General features: G+C 47.5%; 1 protein-coding gene across 8 annotated transcripts in view; it reads right to left on the bottom strand.

Moving 5' to 3' along the window:
- ABLIM3 (actin binding LIM protein family member 3) overlaps window positions 1–19954 on the bottom strand; it is a 131852-nt gene extending 111898 nt beyond the window's left edge. For 7 of the 8 annotated variants that reach the window (XM_030572701.1, XM_030572704.1, XM_030572705.1 and 4 more), the window contains exon 1: window positions 1814–2302. In XM_030572701.1, the coding sequence (XP_030428561.1) occupies window positions 1814–1826 (13 nt within the window). In that variant the 5' untranslated portion in view covers window positions 1827–2302. Of the gene's footprint in view, window positions 1–1813; window positions 2303–2376; window positions 2453–18811; window positions 18982–19884 lie in introns of those variants that run through there. The other variant, XM_030572702.1, reaches the window with a different exon arrangement.
- Window positions 19955–19957: the final 3 nt, after the last annotated feature.

The following is a 19957-nucleotide window of genomic DNA, read 5'->3' as shown; positions in this document are numbered from 1 at the left end:
TGGCAACGAATGCGCTAAATAAATAGGCACATAGAACTCTTTTGTGCCCAGTTCAGGGGCTCAGAGTCCTTTGGTGAGGACAGAAGTGAATTACATTTCCAAACTTTCATTAACCATAATATCAAATTAATAGCTAAAGAATACCACCACCATATAAAGCCCCTTTCAGCCAATGATCACAAAGCACTTTACAAAGAGCATCATTATCCCAGCTGCATCCTGCAAATGGGGAAACTGAGGCATGGCAAGGTGATGTGCCCAAGGTCACACAGAAGGTCAGTAGCAGAATCAGGAATACTCCTAGGCTCCTGATCCCTGCTCTAGTCACTTGATCATGCTGCCTCTCATATGGCACATTTCTTTCACCAATTGCCAAGGGGCGAATTCTGCTATTTGGGTTTGACTGGCCTCTCTGTACACGTGGGAGCTTAGTAGCGCAATTGGATCTTTAAGAAATGCTGGTTCCACAAACAGTGATTATCAGCACCCAAGCTGGAAGCAAATAATCAGGAGGAATTATTATGCATTTGTCAACAATCTTTTCAGGGCAAAATCCCTTCCTAGTCTCTCCTGCCTGAATCCAGCCCCTTTGTGTTTTCAGTTGATCACCCTAATCCCTGAAATCCAGCAAGCAAAAAAGTACAATCCCCATCCCTCCAGGACATTTATTCACCAACCCTGGAGTTTATCAACTAGCAAGACACAGAGGATGCGTACATCCACCCAGTGTCCGAGAAAGGATTTAATCCCTATTGTCTCCTCTGTGAGCATCCCCCATAACATGTAGGCAGCCTGTGCTCCAGGTGTGGCTCCCACAGAGGGAGCCTGGAAAGTTTACTTGTCTATGACACAATCCAACAAATCTAGGATCACCTGTTCTGTCGGCCGGAGCTTGCCAAGGAATTTTTCCTCGCACTTTGCCTTGGAGCTACTCCACCCCCTGGTATTGAGAAACCCAGGACTGGTAGGCCCAGGATGGGGCATACAAGTCATTGAACTGCTGTTCTCTGTCAGTGGGAGTTCAGTTCTTCATGCACATAACCTTTAGAACTAAAAATCAATCAGGGGGGAGACTAGCAGAACAACCCTCAGATGGTATTTTGCATTGATTGATTTGGGTACTGGCTAACTTGGATGCCTTTATTAAAGGCCTTGGCCAAAGCTCTGCTAACAAGCTAGATAATAAACAATAAAAGAGAAGAGAAAATAGATAACTTGCAGGGACCAATTAGTCCCTCAAGACTCTGAAATCTAAGTTGCAAAATAGGGAGCCATCCAGACGGGCCGTATGTGCCTGTAATGATCTCACGCAGCACATTAGCTAGCTGTGCTCTGCTTATTTAGCAATTCATACGTAGCATGTGTCTGTGTCTCACACACATACAATAGATACTCGCTAACCTGGATAAGGGAAGGGACATCATTCCTGGATCTCTCTTCATTCTGATCAAACTCTGCCCACCCTGTTAGATCCATGTCTATTTATACATAGGTGGTGGTAAAAGCAAGCCTATCACACATCAGTGTGTGTGTGTGACTGCACAGATCTTCCAAACCATGTTGCATGTAGACAATATATTCCATACACTGCTGTCCAAAAAGTCTTTAAAGGAGGCAGACATGGGACTTGAGCACATTCGTTGTAACAAAGAAAGCCTAAGAAAAATCATTCCTTATCTTGCAGGCCATCAAAAAGGACGGAACCCACTGGGATAGTCCACCCTGATGTGACATTTTCCTTCCCATTCCTCTCAGCCAGACCCCATGCAACATAAGCCCCTTTTTCCCACAGCAAAGGAAGAGCTGTACTTACTGCTAGTGCTCATGCTGCCGATCCTGCTCGGTCCTTCTCATTCAACAAAGCTGCTCTTTCAATCCTCTCTTGTTGATGGGAGTGGGTTTTTCCTTTTCTTCCTAGGAGAAAGCTTTCCGTGTGATTGCCATCTAATTCATGCCAAGGTGTCTCCTGCGTCTCACGCTATTTTCTCCCCAGGCTCCTGCCTTTGCTCTTAATTTTGAGCAGGCAGATACTAAAGTCAGGGGTGGGGACAAAAAGAAGCAGGGAACCTGAGAATAAACCAGGGCAGGGTGTTCCTCCGTCTCTCTCCCCTCCCAGCAACAGAGCCGCCGTGTGAAGCAGCGCACAGAGGCAGCTGGCTGACTCCTGCTCAGGGCTGACTTCTCTGGAGGGTGCTGTCATGCAATGCAGACCAATGCCTGCTAAACCGCTTCTTATAGCTCCAGGAGGGTGTGGACCACAGAAAGGGGGAGGAGGACCCGCACAGAGCTGGCTCATCAGAAGAAGCTGCTCGCCCCGCACCCCAGTTATCATATAGCTATTGAGTCTAGCCGAGGGGAGCCCCACCTAGCGCTCACCTCCTCTCGGGCAAGTTTGTCAGCAGAAGCCTCTTTCCAGTGCAGCTGGAGGAGTTCCATTCAGGCAGGGCTGGGGCTGAAAATTGTGATGAAAAGGAAGAGGAGAGAGAGAGAGGAAATTAGCCACATTGGGCAGGATTTGCTTGGCTTGATCCTGCTGCTGGCGAAGGGGCTGTTCGGGCTGCCCTCTGCTGACTGAAACGCACCGGTGCTAGTTGCATGCAATGCATCGAGTTTGCAAAGTGAAGGAAGCAAGCAAGCAAGCAGGTGTATCCATTTGCAATTTTGCAAGTTCCTCCCCTTCACTCATCCCATGGGTTCTCCAACTTTCACCTTTCCCTATCATCACGGTCCCACCATATTTATAGCGGGCGGGGGCGGGGGCTGAGTGGGAGGCCCTCAAAGTTTCTTCTTCAGTAGGCTTGGCAGAATAGGATTTGTATTTGTTTATAATTTCCATGGAGAATATCTATGTTTATTTTTAAGCATTTCCCCCCATTTTGATTGATTTAAATTGTTGTGCAGACTGATGGGTTTTAGGCATTTTTTATTTTGCTCGATTTAATTTTTCACAGTGTGGGAAATTATGAGGAGTCAGATGTAGATTATCTAATAACAGGAGACGATTTCAAAACGTTCAAGCTTTATAATTGTTAAAACACAAATTGTCAACACCACATGTCAAGCTATACAATGTAAGTGTCCTTAAATCAGACTCTTAAGTTTTCAAGCAGCATTTTTCTTACTTTGCCAATTTCAGTTATAATTGCTCCAAATATTTTTCCTGGGTTTGTGTGTGTAGGGTGAAATCGATCTTTACTGACATTTACTGAAAAAATCAAATCCTACCAAGCCTAATCGTAAGTGGCCAAAGGAGTCACTATCGGCCCTCTCCATCAGTATGTGAGCATCTGACCTTTAGCTCCTGTATCTCCCACCTGTCATTCCATAGGAAGGAGGCTCCTCCCATTTTGGCACCTATAAAAACACCTGGTATTCTCTCCCTTGCACCATAGTAAGTGATCCATCCTAGAAATGCTGCTTAGTGAACTGTGGCTATAGAAAATGCTATTTTATGCTAAAAAAAAAAAGCCTCTCGTGTTAAGATTTTCACTAAGAGTTTTCTGGTGTTCTGGTCCCTCTGGCTTCAGTGGAAGGTTTGCTGTGTTAAGGACCGCAGGATTTGACCTTTGGTTGCAGGTCTTTTTCCTGACACCGTGTGCCACATTTGGAAATAAGGAGCTCTGCTGACTTCAATACGTCAGGGAATGATTTGGAAGAGGGATCTAGGGGAACTGGAGGAATATGTATATCACACCTGGCTGTCCAGATGGAAAGAATGCTCTTCCCTGGGAATCAGTGAAGAGCTATCTTTGCAGGCATCAGATCAGGATTCTGAAAAGGACTTCAAAGTCATTCACTCTTTTTGTTTTGTTAGTAACTCTGTACCTACCGGAGTACAGCATCACCCGCAGGAGCTGCTCATGGGGTTCAGTCAGCTACAGTTTATGAACTGAGACTTGCTGTGTGGCAGTCCCACCTGAAGAGACTCTGAGTAGCTCAGACAGGGTTCAAAGAAGCAAGCAATGATCTCATGTCTAATGAAATGGGTTTCTTTATGCAGCATGACAAGCTTTGCATCTCTCCCAGCTCCTTTGGCTGCACTGCCTGCCACAGAGGCAGGGTCATTTTTCTGTTTGATTTAAGGAAGCAGATGTTTCTGGTGATGTGTAGCGGGTCTTGTGAATTACATGTGCACCTTTGGTTGTACTGCAAACCAACTGATGAAATCCTCTATGTGTCTATTTCATTTGTGTATCATAGGAGCAGTCTGCTCATTCCCATAGAAGGGTGGGGAGGTTCAGGACACTGGAACTGAGGTTGGAAATTGATGTAGGAGAGAAGGGATTAATTTAAAACAAGAAAGCAATGTAGTCAGTAAGCCAGGAGTCTATCACCACTCTGCTCACTTTGCCTATATGTTGTATACCTGTCCTTTGTCGGTCTTTGAACTTGTAGTAATGCCTATAGTTAACATTTCCTTTATAAGAGTCTGTTTTCAGTTGCTTATGACTTTGCCAAACGAGGTTGAAATTTTCAATGCCAGTGTCTGGCTTGGACTGATTTTTTTGAGGAGATGGGAGGGAGGAGTTTCCGTGAAAATGGCTCACCTGTTTATCAGAATGAGGTTAGGGAAAAATACATTGCTTGAAACTTGGCAAGCGAGTCACTCTTGGGCCAGAGAAGCATATATTACTGTCCTTATGAAAACCCACCATAATATGTCTGAGTGACATGCCTCTGAAAATCACTATTTGCACATGCATATTTAGAGGTTTGTTAGAGGCTGGCAACTAAATTCTCCCAATGTTCCATTTGTACTGAGCATCTCCACCAGTGCAGAGGGGCTGAGTAGGATGTTTCCTGCAATTGCTTCTCCCACCAACTGGAGGCTGTTATGTCAGATAGGGGAGACTGTCTTATGCTCTCAATGGAACCAGAAAAAGGAGGATATGGTAGAATGTATAATGCTGTTATAGGGTTAGCCAGTAGGTGGTACCCTATGTAACATACCTTGACCTTGCAACAGCCATTCCTGGCAACGCAATGACAGTGAGCATATCTGGTGTGTCTCTCTGGGAAAGCAGCTTGGTAGCCAGGGCATACTGAGTACAGAAGCTTGCCCTGCTAATAGCAGTCCTGCAACCTGTACAAGGAGTACATGACAGAGGAAGCTGGCAGCCTGAATCAAATGTAGAGGGAGGGGGAAGGGTGGGTGGAATAGGAGCAGTCTGGATAGGAACGGGGCACGATAGTCCATAACCACTCAAGAGCACTGCTTTCCACAACCTGGAATAGAGTCCAGATTTCCCGAGTCCCAACTTTCCTCTGTTAACAGCAAATATTTGGGAAATCCGTTAGCAAAGGGGGTGTCTTATCTCCCTTTAGTGACCGGTCCATATAGAGGATAACTGCTTCCACTGACTCCCTTAGCTCAAGTGGTAGATGTCTGTGCTCTGGAGCTAAAGGTCCTGCTGCTGCTGATCTAAGAGGAGCATCAATATAATTCTACATAATGGAATTGCTGTTTTTTCAGTTTGCTTTTTTTTAAATATTGAGTTTTTTATCTGTAATTTCCTATGTTAAAAGAACCTTACAGTTGCAAAGCCAAGCACTGAAACAGTAGGCAATCCCAGGAATTAGATTGCCTGTGCCACCTTAATATGGCTCCCTTGTGCCTAAGCGTTATGGTACAATGTTTAATTACACTATAAAACACGTTTTTTCCCCACAAGACTGCCGCCTCACTCAGGGCACAGCATGGATGGTGCTAAGAGATGAATCGGGTTTGTGTAATCAATGAAGCTGGCTGTCCTGGCTTCATTTGGTACAGAAGTTGGAACATGTGTAGTGAACGAGGCAGAGGACTGCAGGAAAGGACAGGGTGGTCTTGCGGTTTAGGCTGTTGAATGCGCCCCGGAGAACTGAATTCTACCCCTGCCTCTGCCACAGAGGTCCGGCTTGATGCTGGGCAAGTCTTTTAAACTCAACTTCTCACAAGTAGCCGCTGCTTGTGTTCCTCACTTTCTTGGTGCCTGACTTGAGACCCTGTAGTCTGAGGTACAGAAGTCCTGAGCAATCAGCTGTAAGTGAAGTAAAGGTGAGCTGTGCTCCGGACATGCAATGTGCTATGAAAATACTACATACTCCAAGGCTCTAGATGTCTCAGGTTGGACTCCCCAGACTACTAGACACTTAATAAATGTTGGCCTTAATCTTTCTGTGCCTTAGTTCCCTACCTGTGAAATGGAGATAATAGCACCCCCCCATCTTACAGAGTTACTGTGAAGATAAATCCATTCATGTCTGTAAAGCACCCAGATCCTACAGTGCTAATTGCCATAGGAAAGCCAGAGAAGAAATTAATAACCAAGTATTCAGTGCAGTATTTGATGGTATGCAGTAAACATTACATTGGGCCACACATTGAATGATGGGGATAAAAAGAAATATTGAATAACTACCCATTCAGTGAGCACCATCCACCTGGTGCACTAAATGAGGCAGGGGCCCTTTGAAACAAGTTGTATTTGATCATGTAATGAAAGACTGTATCATAATGTAGGCACACCGGAGGGCTGATATGAATCTGGCATTTAATTCTGGCATTTCCTACTGTCTGAATGTTTGACTTGGCAACCTTAACGTCCCTTTTCACATAGCTTTGTTTTGTATATAGCTGTGATAAGAGAAATGAGGAGCTGCCAGAGTGTTTTCCACAAGGCCCCATCAGCTTTGAAACTGTCTCCCTCACCCCTTCCACACTAGCTCATGTCTATTGCCTTTCAGGATACACTGCAAGGCCTGTTTGTGTTCCCTACTGGTGTGGGAGTGGGAAGGCTTTGTGTGGGAGATACATGTTTTGCTGCTGCATTGTGATAAGTTGTTGGGAAGAGGCAAGGGTGCCAGCTGGGGCTGCTCCAGGCCCCAGCACGCCAAGCGCGGGGCTCGCTCTGCTGGTCACCAGGAGGGCAGGCAGGGTGCCTTCGGCGGCATGCCTGTGGAGGGTCCGCTGGTCCGGAGCCGTGGGACCGGCGAGTGGCAGAGCGCCCCCTGCAGCATGACACTGTGCTTGGGGCGGCGAAATGTCTAGAGCCGCCCCTGGGTGCCAGGACAGGAACATCTTAATAGAAGTGTGTGCAAGTCTAAATACCATCAATCTGAGGCCCTCAGTGACATCTGTGCAGCCCCATTGCCTTCAGTGCAGGAGTGAACTAAATTGCTAAGGAGAAATGTCCTGACCTGTTAGAATTTAATGCAGAAACTCTGGTTGTAAGTCAGTTGGAAAAGGAGTGATGTCCTGATGGTGCTCTCTAGTGTAAGTCCAGAGTCACTGCCTTTGAAGTCAATGGGGTATTCAAGGTATAACTGAGATCAGAAACTGGCCCTTGGAGTCCATAGATAAGCTGGCAGTCAGGACAAGGGGAGATAAATGTCTGAGATGCTCTGGTTTAGTGGAGAGGCCAGGAGCATAGGCAGCTAGGGTAGAAGTGGGCAGAACATTCAGTGCTTCAGCCAGTATAAATCCCTACTCCCAACTGCAGGACCCACAAGTTATTTGCCAGTGGTCGGGTTCTGTTCCAGCCTATACAGCCACACAACAGCCCTTCCTGGCATTTCCCAGCGCCGAGAGGAGGAGACACAGAGAGACAGGGGCAGACGTTCCCTGGGCTGTGTGCATTACAATGATAATCAAATGATAGGTTCTTTTCAAGCAAACTCACAGTTTCAGACATTAATTTTAGCACTGTCCAAATGTTTAGGGGGAAAAAAACGACTCAAACTGTCTGGAATGATTGTGGGCTAGCCCTGCTCCAAGCATCGCTGGAGTGCAGTTTTGCTCAGCTCTTTATGAGCATCCTGCAACACGGACGATACATATGTGACTAAAGGGACAGCACTTCTGAAGGGATTTGCCTCCATGCACGGAATTCAAATCACAGAAGGAGCTAGAGGGCTTTTGAAATTGACTAGCTGCCTTACCTCCCAATAAACATGCCAACATCCCAGCATAAACATTCCCATGAAAGGGTAGAAGTGTTCCCCGAAGAGGAAATCAGAAAAGGGGGCACCAGGACAGCCGGGGAGACCTGCCTTGCCATGTGAGAATTTCTGTCCTTCCACTTCCCTCTATCCAAGCTCTGGATAATAATACAGACCCACCCAGTAGGGGAATTGGGATGCTTAATTAGATGGGTGACTTTAATAGGGTTGCCTGGGGGGAAACTGAGAGCACAAAGCCGCAAATAATTCACCTCTCAGTGTCCAGTTTTCATCAACCTTTCTGGCAGAGTTAATAGCCTTGCCCTGGACCAATCCTAGGGTTGCCCACTGCATGATCAGCATTTCAGAAGGGCCAGGCTGAGAGCTCAGATAAGTCCCTGAGAAAGGAATAAATCTGTTACAGGGACAAATAGCCACTTGTGCTGAATAGGGAGACTGGTACAGACAATTAACCATGCTAAAGACTAGGGGCTAAGTCACTCCGGGGGTAACCGCACTGAACCCAAAGGAGATGCACCGCGGATTCACAGGAGACCCTACAGCTGTTGAACCAAGATCTTTCTGGTGTCTTGCTTCAGATGCTATCTGCTCTGACAGCACAAGCTTTGAGGAGGAGTGTCGCTCCCAGAAACAGCAGAATGTCAGGACCTGCTTTGAGGCTAGGACTCCCTAGTAGTTCCATAGGGCTTGATACCACAGGTCGGACACTCTGGGTTTGAGTTTTCACTACTTGTGTGTGTGCAACTTTACACATGCATGTACTTGTATGTTCATGGCACCTACACCACACCACAGTCTAAGTGGACAACTTACTGTACAAAAAATGTGCATGCGCAAAGTTACCCACACTGCCTTGTGAAAGCCAGGCTCTGAAGCAGAACAGTTCTGGAGTTGGCTCGATTGTCTGATGTGAAGCAGCATCAGGGAACTGAAGCCAATGGGGCTCTGCTGATTTATAGCATCTGATGTACATCCTGCTGAAGTATCTGACCTGCTTTCAAGAGTTCTGCTGTGTACCAGGCCATTAAGGTTCCAGAAGTTGACACTGGTTTTTTGTTTTCCCTTTCAACTTTCCCTGCAGCAATGAGGATTGATTGAAAGAGCAAGCACCCTCCCACCACCCATGAGGTCGGGATCCCAATACGTGATCAATGGATGGTCCTACCAACCGTGAGAATTTCTTGTAAAACAACCTCAGAGCTTCCTTCCTTCATGGAGGCTTGTTGGCTCTTCTCCCTCAACTTTCCTAGACCCCCTCCCCCCCCCGGCCCTGGGGATAACACAGTAAGAGCAATTTAGCTTTGGCAAACATTTCTTCTGCCTTGTTGCTGGAATGGCTTTATCACAGGTCAGTGTTTTTCCTTCTGTTCCTCACATTGTTTCACTGGGAAACTCAAACTCAAAGTGGTTCCTGCAATTTTGGGGGTGAAATTCAGTTCTGAATGTGAGGAACAACCAGCACTAGCCAAGTGCGAGACTGGCAGGCACTGCATGCGGGGCTGCCCAGATTGGGGGGGGAAGTGGGGCAATTTGCCCTAGGCCCTTGGGCCCCACAGGGGCCCCGCGAGCCCTGACCGAGAATCCCTGCCCCGGCTACTCACCTGGTGGCGGTCCAGGTCTTTCAGCAGCACTTCGGCGGTGGGCCCTTCACTCGCTCCTTTGGCAGCACTTTGGCGGCGGGTTCTTTGGTGCTGCTGAAGATGAGGAGCGAGTGAAGGACCCGCCGCAGCTGCCACCACAGACTTGGAGCGAGTGAAGGACCTGCCACCACCGCAGACTTGGAGCGCCGCCCAGTGAGTACAAACGCTGTAGTAGGTGGCACCTTTTTTTTATGTCCACTTCCCCACTTTGCCACAGGCCCTGTGAATCCTCTGGGCAGCCCTGACTGCATGCGCTTTCCTTCCCTCCCACCAGCTCTGCCAACCTCAGCAGTGGCCTGCCCATTCTCCTGCTATTCTAGTCCTTCCTTTTCCTCCTCACTTCCTATACTCCCAACCAGTGCACCTCAGTCCTGATCTGCAGCCTTCGCTCCTCCTGCTGATCTAGTTCAGGCACTCTCACAGATCTATCAATAACTCATAGACTCATAGACTCTAGGACTGGAAGGGACCTCGAGAGGTCATCGAGTCCAGTCCCCTGCCCTCATGGCAGGACCAAATATTGTCTAGACCATCCCTAAGAGACATTTATCTAACCTACTCTTAAATATCTCCAGAGATGGAGATTCCACAACTTCCCTAGGCAATCTATTCCAGTGTTTAACTACCCTGACAGTTAGGAACTTTTTCCTAATGTCCAACCTAAATCTCCCTTGCTGCAGTTTAAGCCCATTGCTTCTTGTTCTATCATTGGAGGCTAAGGTGAACAAGTTTTCTCCCTCCTCCTGATGACACCCTTTTAGATACCTGAAAACTGCTATCATGTCCCCTCTCAGTCTTCTCTTTTCCAAACTAAACAAACCCAATTCCTTCAGCCTTCCTTCATAGGTCATGTTCTCAAGACCTTTAATCATTCTTGTTGCTCTTCTCGGGACCTTCTCCAATTTCTCCACATCTTTATTTGAAATGCGGTGCCCAGAACTGGACACAATACTCCAGTTGAGGCCTAATCAGCGCAGAGTAGAGCAGAAGAATGACTTCTTGTGTCTTGTTTACAACACACCTGTTAATGCATCCCAGAATCACGTTTGCTTTTTTTGCAACAGTATCACATTGTTGACTCATATTAAGCTTGTGGTCCACTATGACCCCTAGATCTCTTTCTGCCATACTCCTCAGTCATGACTCACAACATCCTCTCTTATTCCCAATGTAGGCACCTTGTGACACTGTTGGATAGTTCTGGGATGTGGACATAATCATATGTAGGCAGAAGGACTAAACTCATTTACTCTTTTGTTTAAGGCAGGAGTTGAACTCAGGCCTCCAGAGCTGAATGGCCAGTGCAGAAGAATTAAGATAATTGCATTTCAGTTGCTGGACAGAATTATGTAGTCAGCAAAATCCTTCTAGAATTCCAGAAACTGGACATGAGCAATACAAAGAATACTTTATTCAGCTAATGTTGCCTCTTTTTCTGCCAGAGGAATGACCACAAATGTATGGTGATTGTCAAAATTATTGGTTAGTCAAAAAAATTTCCGTTTCCGATGGTTTAATATTCTAAATTTGAAATCTGAGCTGTGTCTCTTAGATGTGATTGGTCGTATAAGTCATGTGGTATTGTTTGTACTCCCTGATTGACTGAGCATAACTCTTAACATCACATTTTTTGGTGTCAATGTGCACAGAAAATTCAAACCTAATATTTCATTCTTGTTATTATTTGAGCATGAGATTTAAAATTCATTTAACACTATTAAACTTCAACCACACGAAGTTGCAATTTTTTTTTGAAAAATTTTAGTCCAAAGATGGACAAAATTGGAAATTTTTGTGAAAACAAGTTTTTTGTCAAAAATTTCCAATTTTTGGATAAGACTGAAAAATGAGGTTTTTTGTTTGTTTTGATTTTAAGTTTAGCATTTTTTTCCCCTGCCACTCCTTCCACCAATAGTGCAATAGCAAAATTTAAAAAAAGTGTAAAAGGGGGAGGCAGGCATGGGGGAAAGGTAAATGGAGGGGGAAGAAAAAAAGGACATTTTTGATAATTTCTTGAAAATTTTCCTATAAAAATTGTTCATGTTTGAAACCCACAGGATGAAAATGACACATTTCTGGCAATTTGTCTTCCAATTTTTTGACAAAATTCGAACAAATCTTTGCAGAAAAATCTGGTGCGGTGTTTGCCTATTGTGTTACCAGCCTGCAGTGCCTTAAAGCAGAGACATAAAAACAAACAGACCCTGGGGAAAGGAGCTGGACTTTTACTGGTCACTCTTACGTCATGGCACGGAAAATGATTTTTGGGAGTTAGCTGCAAATGCTTTCTAGTATGTGTTTGCAACAGGCATCAACTAATTGAACTGGGACATCCACTAAGGACAAATGTCCTCTAGGCCAGTGCCTCTCAGCTTTCCCAGACTACTGTCTCCCTTTCAGGAGTCTGATTTGTCTTGCACACCCCAAGTTTCCCCTCACTTAAACTACTTGCTTACAAAACCAGACATAAACTTACAAAAATGTCACAGCACACTGTTACTGAACAATGGTTTACTTTCTTGTTTTTGCTGTATAATTATAAAATAAATCAATTGGAATATAAATATTGTACTTACATTTCAGTGTATAGTCTATAGAGCAGTATAAACAAGTCATCGTCTTTATAAAATGTTAGTTTGTATTGAGTTTGCTAGTGTGTTTTATGTAGCCTGTTGTAAAACTAGGTAAATATCTAGCTGAGTTGATGTATCCCATGGAAGACCTCTGTGTACCCCCAGGGATACACATACCCCTGGTTTAGAACCACTGCTCTAGGGGCTAATCAGAGACCAAAATCATTTCACTTCTGTCCACAGCCAGGTGCCCAGAGGTGAAAGCTGAGGATGCTATTTCACTGTGTCACAAGCTTTCCCCTGAATTTGACTCCTTTTTTAATTTTGTTTTGTTTTGATTTTTTCTTACTGCTCCAAGGATTTGAACATCCTGACCCCAATCTCACTGTATTTCCCCCTCTGACACGTATATCATGAAGTACACAGCTGTTTACTGGGAGGGCTGTGGCTGGCTGGTTAACTGCACTTAGTGTATTATCACAACTCTGGTTTGAACTTGGAATGATCACTGTGAGGGAATGGGTCTTCATTATTGAAACAAAGGAATGTGAGTTGCGGCTCCTGGGTTCTGGTTCTGACACTCACTGACTGGCTGTGTGATTTTGGGCAAATCCCTCTCCCTCTCAGTGGTGGTTCGCATAGATCTAGCTGAATTCATGTGTGTGAAGCATGGCAAGATCCTTGGTAGGAAGGCAATAGAGAAGGGCAATGGGTTAGATTGCTATCTGGAATCTCACTATCAGCAGATGTTTGAAATAGGGTTGCTAACCCTCCAGGATTGTCCTGGAGTCTCCAGGAATTAAAGATTAAATGATTGTCATCTGATGAAACGTCCAGGAACACATCCAACTCTGGTTGGCAACCCTAGTTTTAAAGTATGTGGTCCCCTCTCCATTCCAGAAACGCCAATCTCTCCCTGTGGGTAGCTGTGTGTCTCTGCGGTAGCTGCACACTGTCAACTCATAGCCCGAGCCCTGGCTTATCCTTGGGGCAGGCCTTGTTCTGTAATGTGCTGCAGTCTGCTTTTCCCTCTTGTGGTCCAGTCCCTCCCAGCTCTAACATGCTAATGTCTATGGTATCTGGGGATGCAGCATAAGAGGCATGTAGCCAAGTGCTATCCTGGCTTGGTCTCTGCTGAGACCTGAGACTTTTCTGGCACAGTAGCTGCTGCCACCTACTGGCTGTAACAGTTAATGCCTCAGAGAACAGAATACCATTTGCACTTGACATTTGTCATCTTCGGAAGAGCTTTACAAGTACTAACAAATGAATCTTCACATCCCCCTGGGTGGCTGGGGCCTATGGTTATCTGTGTTCTGCAGACAGGGAAACTGCAGGAGGGGGCAAAGTGAGTTGCACAAGGCCAGAGTGGAAGTCACAGCCCAGAACTCAGGAACTCCTGGTGCCTAGCCTGGTGTTCAGGCCAATCGCGTGGAAGGCTGCCTGCTTAGCTAGTGCTGCTCTCCAGGTTCACGTCGCAGTGTGTGAAATTGCATCTAACAGCTTACTGGTCTACCGACAAGAACCTTCACAGTGTCCCCTGCCTCTACGGGCTGTTTGATGGGCTATGGCTACATGACTTGTGCTGGGGCCCAGTCCAGTTTACAGGGAACAAACAGCCATCTCAAGGAATCCATCCCCTCAATTGCCCCTGTGTTGGCAGCCTCAGCAGAGCCCAGCGGTGGGTACTCCTCCCCTCTCAGCTGTGGAGGCAGTCTATTCAGGTCAGAGTTCAGGCACATCAGCACCACCTGCCCCTGCCCAAGCTGTACCTTCCTTGGGGATCTAAACAGAGGGCTTCAGGCTCTAGCACTGTCAGTCTGGGGATGCCAGACAATACTAAATTCACCTGGATAATTTAAGGGGAAATTTAAAGGATCTCCAGCAAAGACCCTTTGCTCAGTTACCAGAATCGATGAGAAGTTATGCAATAAAGGGCTGTGCTCCAAAACTCATTAATGTCCTTTATTGTGCAGAGCAGAACTGGAAACTGCAATCAAAGGTTCTTCTGAGGTTGTTTATTAGTTTTGCAGATAACAGTGGCCAAGTGCCGGCTGTGGGGCTATGATACTGCAGAATACAGGCTCCTCTGACATTCCAGAGGTAGAGAGGGAAGGGGAACTGGCTTTTTTTTTTTTTTTTTGGTCTGATAGACTGTGTAACAATGGTGTTTTTGATTGCCTGCCAGTGGGGCTGAGCTGAAGGTTTAGCAGACTAGTTTAATGAGGTTTGTCCATGTCCCTTATCAGAGTTCCTGTCAAGGTTTCTGCTGGGAGCTGCCTCCTGCCAGGTGCAGCGAGAAGATTCCAGTTCCCTTCAGCCTGGTTCATTATAGTCAGCTGGCCAGCCCGTCCCCCACACGCAGCAAAGCTCCTCCTCACAACCCTGCGTGCTTGGCTGTTGTGGTCTAGGACAGGGGTGGGCAAACTTTTTGGCCTGAGGGCCACATCGGGGTTGCGCAACTGTATGGAGGGCTGGGTAGGGAGGGCTGTGCCTCCCCAAACAGCCTGGCCCCACCCCCTATCCACCCCCTCCCACTTCCTGCCCCCTGACTGCTCCCCTCAGAACCCCCAACCCATCCAACCCGCCCTGCTCCTTGTCCCCAGCTGTCCCCTCCTGTGACTCCTGCCCCCTATCCAACCCCCCTGCCCCTGACTGCCCCAACCTCTATCCACAGCCCCCCCGGGACTCCCACCCCCTATCCAACTGCCCTCTGCTCCTCATCCCCTGACTAACCCCTCCCGGGACCCCTCACCCCTAACTGCCCCCTGGGATCCCACCCCCTTATCCAACCCCCTCGCTCCCTGTCCCCTCACTGCCCTCCCAACCCCTATCCACATCCCCGCCCCCGACAGGCCCTCCCGACAGGCCTCCTGGGACTCTCACTCCCAACTCTCCCTGTTACTCATCTGCTGACCACCCTCCAGAACCTCTGCCCCATCCAACTGCCCTGTCCTCCCTGACTGCCCCCCAGGACCCCAGTTACTCCCTTACCCAGCCCCCCTGCCCCCCATCCCCTTACCAGCAGCAGCTCGCAGCTGCGACACCCGGCCAGAGCCAGCTGTGCTCCCCATGCTGCCCAATGAGAACAGCAGGCCAGAGCCAGCTGTGCTCCCCATGCTGCCCAATGAGAACAGCAGGCCAGAGCACAGCTGCTCGGCAGTGTGGCTGTGGGGGAGGGGCCGGGGACTAGGTCCCCAGCCGGGAGCTCAGGGGCCGGGCAGGATAGTCCCGCGGCCGTAGTTTGCCCACGTCTGGTCTAGGATGTTCCCCTTCCTCTCTATTCAGGGGCATGCTGTGCTTCCAGGCAGCGATCAATACCATGCACAGAAGCCTTTGGCTGGGATTGGAGAACAAGGAAACAAAATCCAGATGGGCCAATAACATTTGGGATGCACGGCCTGTCTGCTAGGAATCCATCCAGGCTAGGGAAAACAGATCTAAATGCAGGGTGTGGCCGGCGAGTGAACTCTGACACTGAGCGTCATCGGTTCCCTTCCCGCAATTCTGACCACTTGGACCCATCTCCCCTGTCATTCACCCTCACCCAGCCCCAACTCCCACCTGTGACCCATCTCCCCAGCCATTCAGCATCACTCAGATCACACCTCTACTGTCTCATCATGCAGCCCTATGGTTACCGCAGCAGTTACTCACGTGGGAAAGTGATGTTGGCAAAGTACCTGGGTATCGTGGCTGCCTTTAAAGTGGGGAGTGTTTTGTCATTTTTGAAAAAACCTTCACTGAATCTCCCTGCTCCTTTTTGTTCTTCATTTCAACCCCCCCCTTCCATCTTTCTCTTTAAACAAGGAGAGCCAACAGATGTTCCCAGCCCGCTCTCAGCAAACCATCAGGCCCACAGAGTAGTTTGAGAATCTGTGTCCCACAGAAAACCAGCTGGGAGTTGCCAGATTCTTAACGTCTGTAGCCCAAATGTGCTCTGAGCGGTGACTTTTTGAACCTTTACCTCAGGTGGCTTCTCATTTCCATTTTACAGTGAATGTAACATTCATGAAAGGGTTCTGTATCGCCAGGTCTGGAAACCATAGTCACCTCTCTGCACAGTATCATGGGCAACATGGACAAAAGCATCTTCTGCAGCCTCCACTTTGGTTTTGAAAGTTCACCTTTAAGGGAGAGAAGACAGATCACTCTTCCTGATCCATTCAGTCTTTGACCTTTTTGCATAGACTGACAAATGAGGGCTCTTTGTGGTGATGGCTTTTGTGACAAGAATGCCTGCCTAGCAGGGCCTGAACTGAGCCTCCCAATTCATTTCACACCATCTGAAGTGGACTGGTCAGAATAGTGCAGGTGATGGGGAGACTCTGGACCTCTCACTTGTTCTGTCCTTGGGAGCTGCTGGGGTGTCACATAAGGAGTCTCTGCTCCGTTGCAGAAGAGTCAGTGGCAGCCAGCATAGTGTCTGGGACTGAACTCTCCATGGACCCCAAGCCTGGATAGAAATCTCTGCATAGCGCAGTGTACACTTGCACACTCTCACCCTGTTCCTGAGTGTCACTATGTTCTCTGCATGGACTTTGTTTGGTTCTCATTCAGGAACCTTAGGGAAGTCTGAAATTTGCATCTTTCTGCCACAGAGCTGCTAGCAGCCCCTTCATACTCTTTATTATAACAGTGTTTGGGGATGGTCAGGAAAGAAGCATGTAGAAAGGCAGAAGGTAGCATGTTGTACTGAGGATGATGGTATCAGGACTTTGTGAGCCAAATTCTTGGCTCTGGTTAGCACTGCTTATGGCTGATGGAAACCATAAATCACCTGGAGCTGGTGTCTGTTTTCCTCTGCACTAGCAGCAGTTAAGTCTCCTAGGGACCATTCCATAATCTGAGAACTGCTGGAGTGCAAGATGTTCTTGTAAGACACAGGGGTAGAAGAAAGGGGCGGGGCAGAGCTGGCATAGAGCGGGCTACACGTATTTTATGCCACCTGGGGATTCTCCTACATCAGCTTCCATGAGCAAAGCCAAGCTGCTAGAATGGGGTCTAAGAATCGGTCCCCTATACATCCAGGAGCCCTATATAACCAAGAGAGGGCACATGATCAGTGATAGTGACTTATAGCATAGGGAAGATGTTCATGTTATTTCTCTTACATGATTAGCCACATGGAATTATGGGCCTGATTCGGAACTGAGTTATCCTGGGGTATAAAACAACCAAATGAGTAATGGTGCTTAGGAACCATAGTGATCCTTACCTCAGAAGTACCCTGGATAGATAGCCAACCTCTGTGAAGACATGCTGTTATCACTCTTCCTCCCACCTTGTTGGGTATTTCACCCACCTCTTGTGCCTTGTCTGCAAGCTCTCGGAGCAGGGACTGTCTTTTGCTGTGGCTCTGGTATAATACCCAGCACAACGGAGCCCTCTGAGGGTGACCAGATGTCCGATTTTATAGGGACAGTCCTGATTTTTGGGTCTTTTTCTTATATAGGCTCCTATTACCCCCCACCCTCTGTCCTGATTTTCCGCACTTGCTGTCTGGTTACCCTAGGCCCTCACCACTGTGAGCCTCCGGGCTCTACCAGAGTCCAAAGAATAAATGACACATTTTCTTAGAAACAACAGAACTGAATGTAAAAAGCAGAACCTCCGAGATGGGAAACTCCAGGTAGCATGTAGAACTAATCCTCACAACCACGTTATTATGGTGCAATGGGAAACGCTCTCACTTCCTTCTTCCTACTGCTTATCTGTGGTCTTCACTTTTGTCCCTGATTAGTCCGGAAACTCTTCTAGGCAGTGACTTGTGTCTTTCTGTTTGAATCACCAGGGACTCTCACAGTGTTAAATACAAGCGACCACAATAATATGAATTAATTAATAAACAAATGCATGTTTTCCCACGGAGCAACAGAGATCTAAGCTGCAGTCTACACTGCTTTCGGTCAGTTCCTAAGCCACCAATGCTCTCAGCCACTCTACTGCATGGCTTTGTCTCCGGACTAATCAATTTGAACACAGCTGCAGCTACATCGTTGGTTGCAACAATGTATCTTTTTGTGTGCTATAAGCAGCTTCTGGCCAATAGAAACATAGCAGACTCACGTGGCCTAATTTTCAAAGGTGCTGAGCATCTCTAGCTCCGACTGAAAACAATGAGAGTCGCACGGGGGGAGGCTAGGTTCAGCATGTGGGAAAATTAGACACATGGAGTGCAGCTTAGTCCATTGCATAACTTTGAATTGCTGGACTAATTGAGTAGCACTGTACAACAAGCAGCTTCAGCTGACTGCAGTTCATGCATATGAAAGGAGGTTAAGAAGCACGCATAAGGAAGAAGTGGATCAAGGGTTCTTGATGCTGAGCTACATGTCTGAGGTAGGAATGAAAACAGGAGTCCATAAAGGCAGGGCCAGCTGGCTCCATTTCAAGGCATGGCCAAGGCACAACTGCAGCTATGTAGCTGTAGCACCGTGGTGTAGATGCTCCTTACCTTGACAGAAGGGGTTTTTCCATCGGCACGGGTAATCCATGCCAGAAGAACCCATCCTGCCCAGCCAAACACATGCCCCAGCAAATGGGCTCCTCCCACCCTCCCTCCAGACAAGAAACAGGTTTTCCCCTTTGTTGACCAACGTCCCAGTGCCTTCCTGGCCTTCTAGGTGTACCCAGGAAACAAGACCCACTCCTTACCTCCTTAATGCCTGGTGCAATCGAGAAGCAGGTTCCTCCACCCCCAAGCCACCTGATATGCCAGAACTTGTTTGCAGCTTGCGGTGCATCAGAAGTTGTAGGATGGATGTGAGCTCTGGGCAGCCATGTTCTTTCTTCCCTTTGGCACTGTGTCACAGTGACTTAGAATGCTAGGCCATAAAGGAAATGACTGGGTCAGCCCACGTATAAAAGTACCTAGCCCTTCTGCGAGAGGAGCTCAGTGCCTTGCTAACCCTGACAGACTCTCCTCACCCCCATTTTATAGAGGAGGATGCTGAGGGCAGAGAGGGGAAGTGATTTGCCCAGGGTCACATCGCAATAGGGCAACCACCCTTGTGGGATGGAAATAAGAGAAAACTGCAGGAAAGATAAGGGACAACCCGTTTTCTTTGAAGGGACATTTTAAAGAAACTCCATTCCTCTTTCCTCTGCATGTATTTTCTCTCCTGTTCATTTCTACTGCCTGCAAGTATGTGATGCAATTATGAGCTTCAATTTAATGTTTAAAATGGTCAAGGGATGACCTTTAAAATAAGGGACGGGTGGTCACCCTGAGGGACAAATGAATGAACTATGGGATGGGTGGTCACCCTACATAGCAAGTCAATGGCAGAACCAGGAACCGCAGTCAGATCGCCTGACCGTTGTGCTGTGCATAAAACCTCTAGATTATGAGAAACCCCCATTGTGCTGTCCCAGCATTAGAATCCTCTCCCCTACCCTCATGGCAGCTCTCAGACTGGGGCCTGAGTCTCTCCTCATTCCCTTCTAGTCCAAGCCATCTTGCCTGCGGTTGTCTCTGTTTCCTCACCCTTGTTGCCGCCTGCTCTAGGGCCTGATGACAGAGCAGAGCTTTTCCATTCGGAGCTGATGTTTAACCAGCATTAAAACGTCTAAACCTGAAGGGCATAGAGGGGGGTTGGAGGCAGGAGAGCAGGGCAGGTAGCCAGGCCGGAATAGCTTGTTTAGTCAAAACAACAGCTCAAGAACAAGACGGATAGGCTGTTGGTCTAGCCTGGACTGATGCTAATCTGGCTCAAAACAACGCCAACCTGTTTTCCCAGCCCCTTGTGGATTTACTCGCTGGAAACCGAGCTCCGAGGTAGCTTTGGTGCTTCCCTTCTG

Source organism: Gopherus evgoodei, chromosome 8 (genome assembly GCF_007399415.2).
Source record: "Gopherus evgoodei ecotype Sinaloan lineage chromosome 8, rGopEvg1_v1.p, whole genome shotgun sequence".
Lineage (NCBI taxonomy): Eukaryota > Metazoa > Chordata > Testudines > Testudinidae > Gopherus > Gopherus evgoodei.
This window is presented reverse-complemented; position numbering and strand designations above follow the sequence as displayed.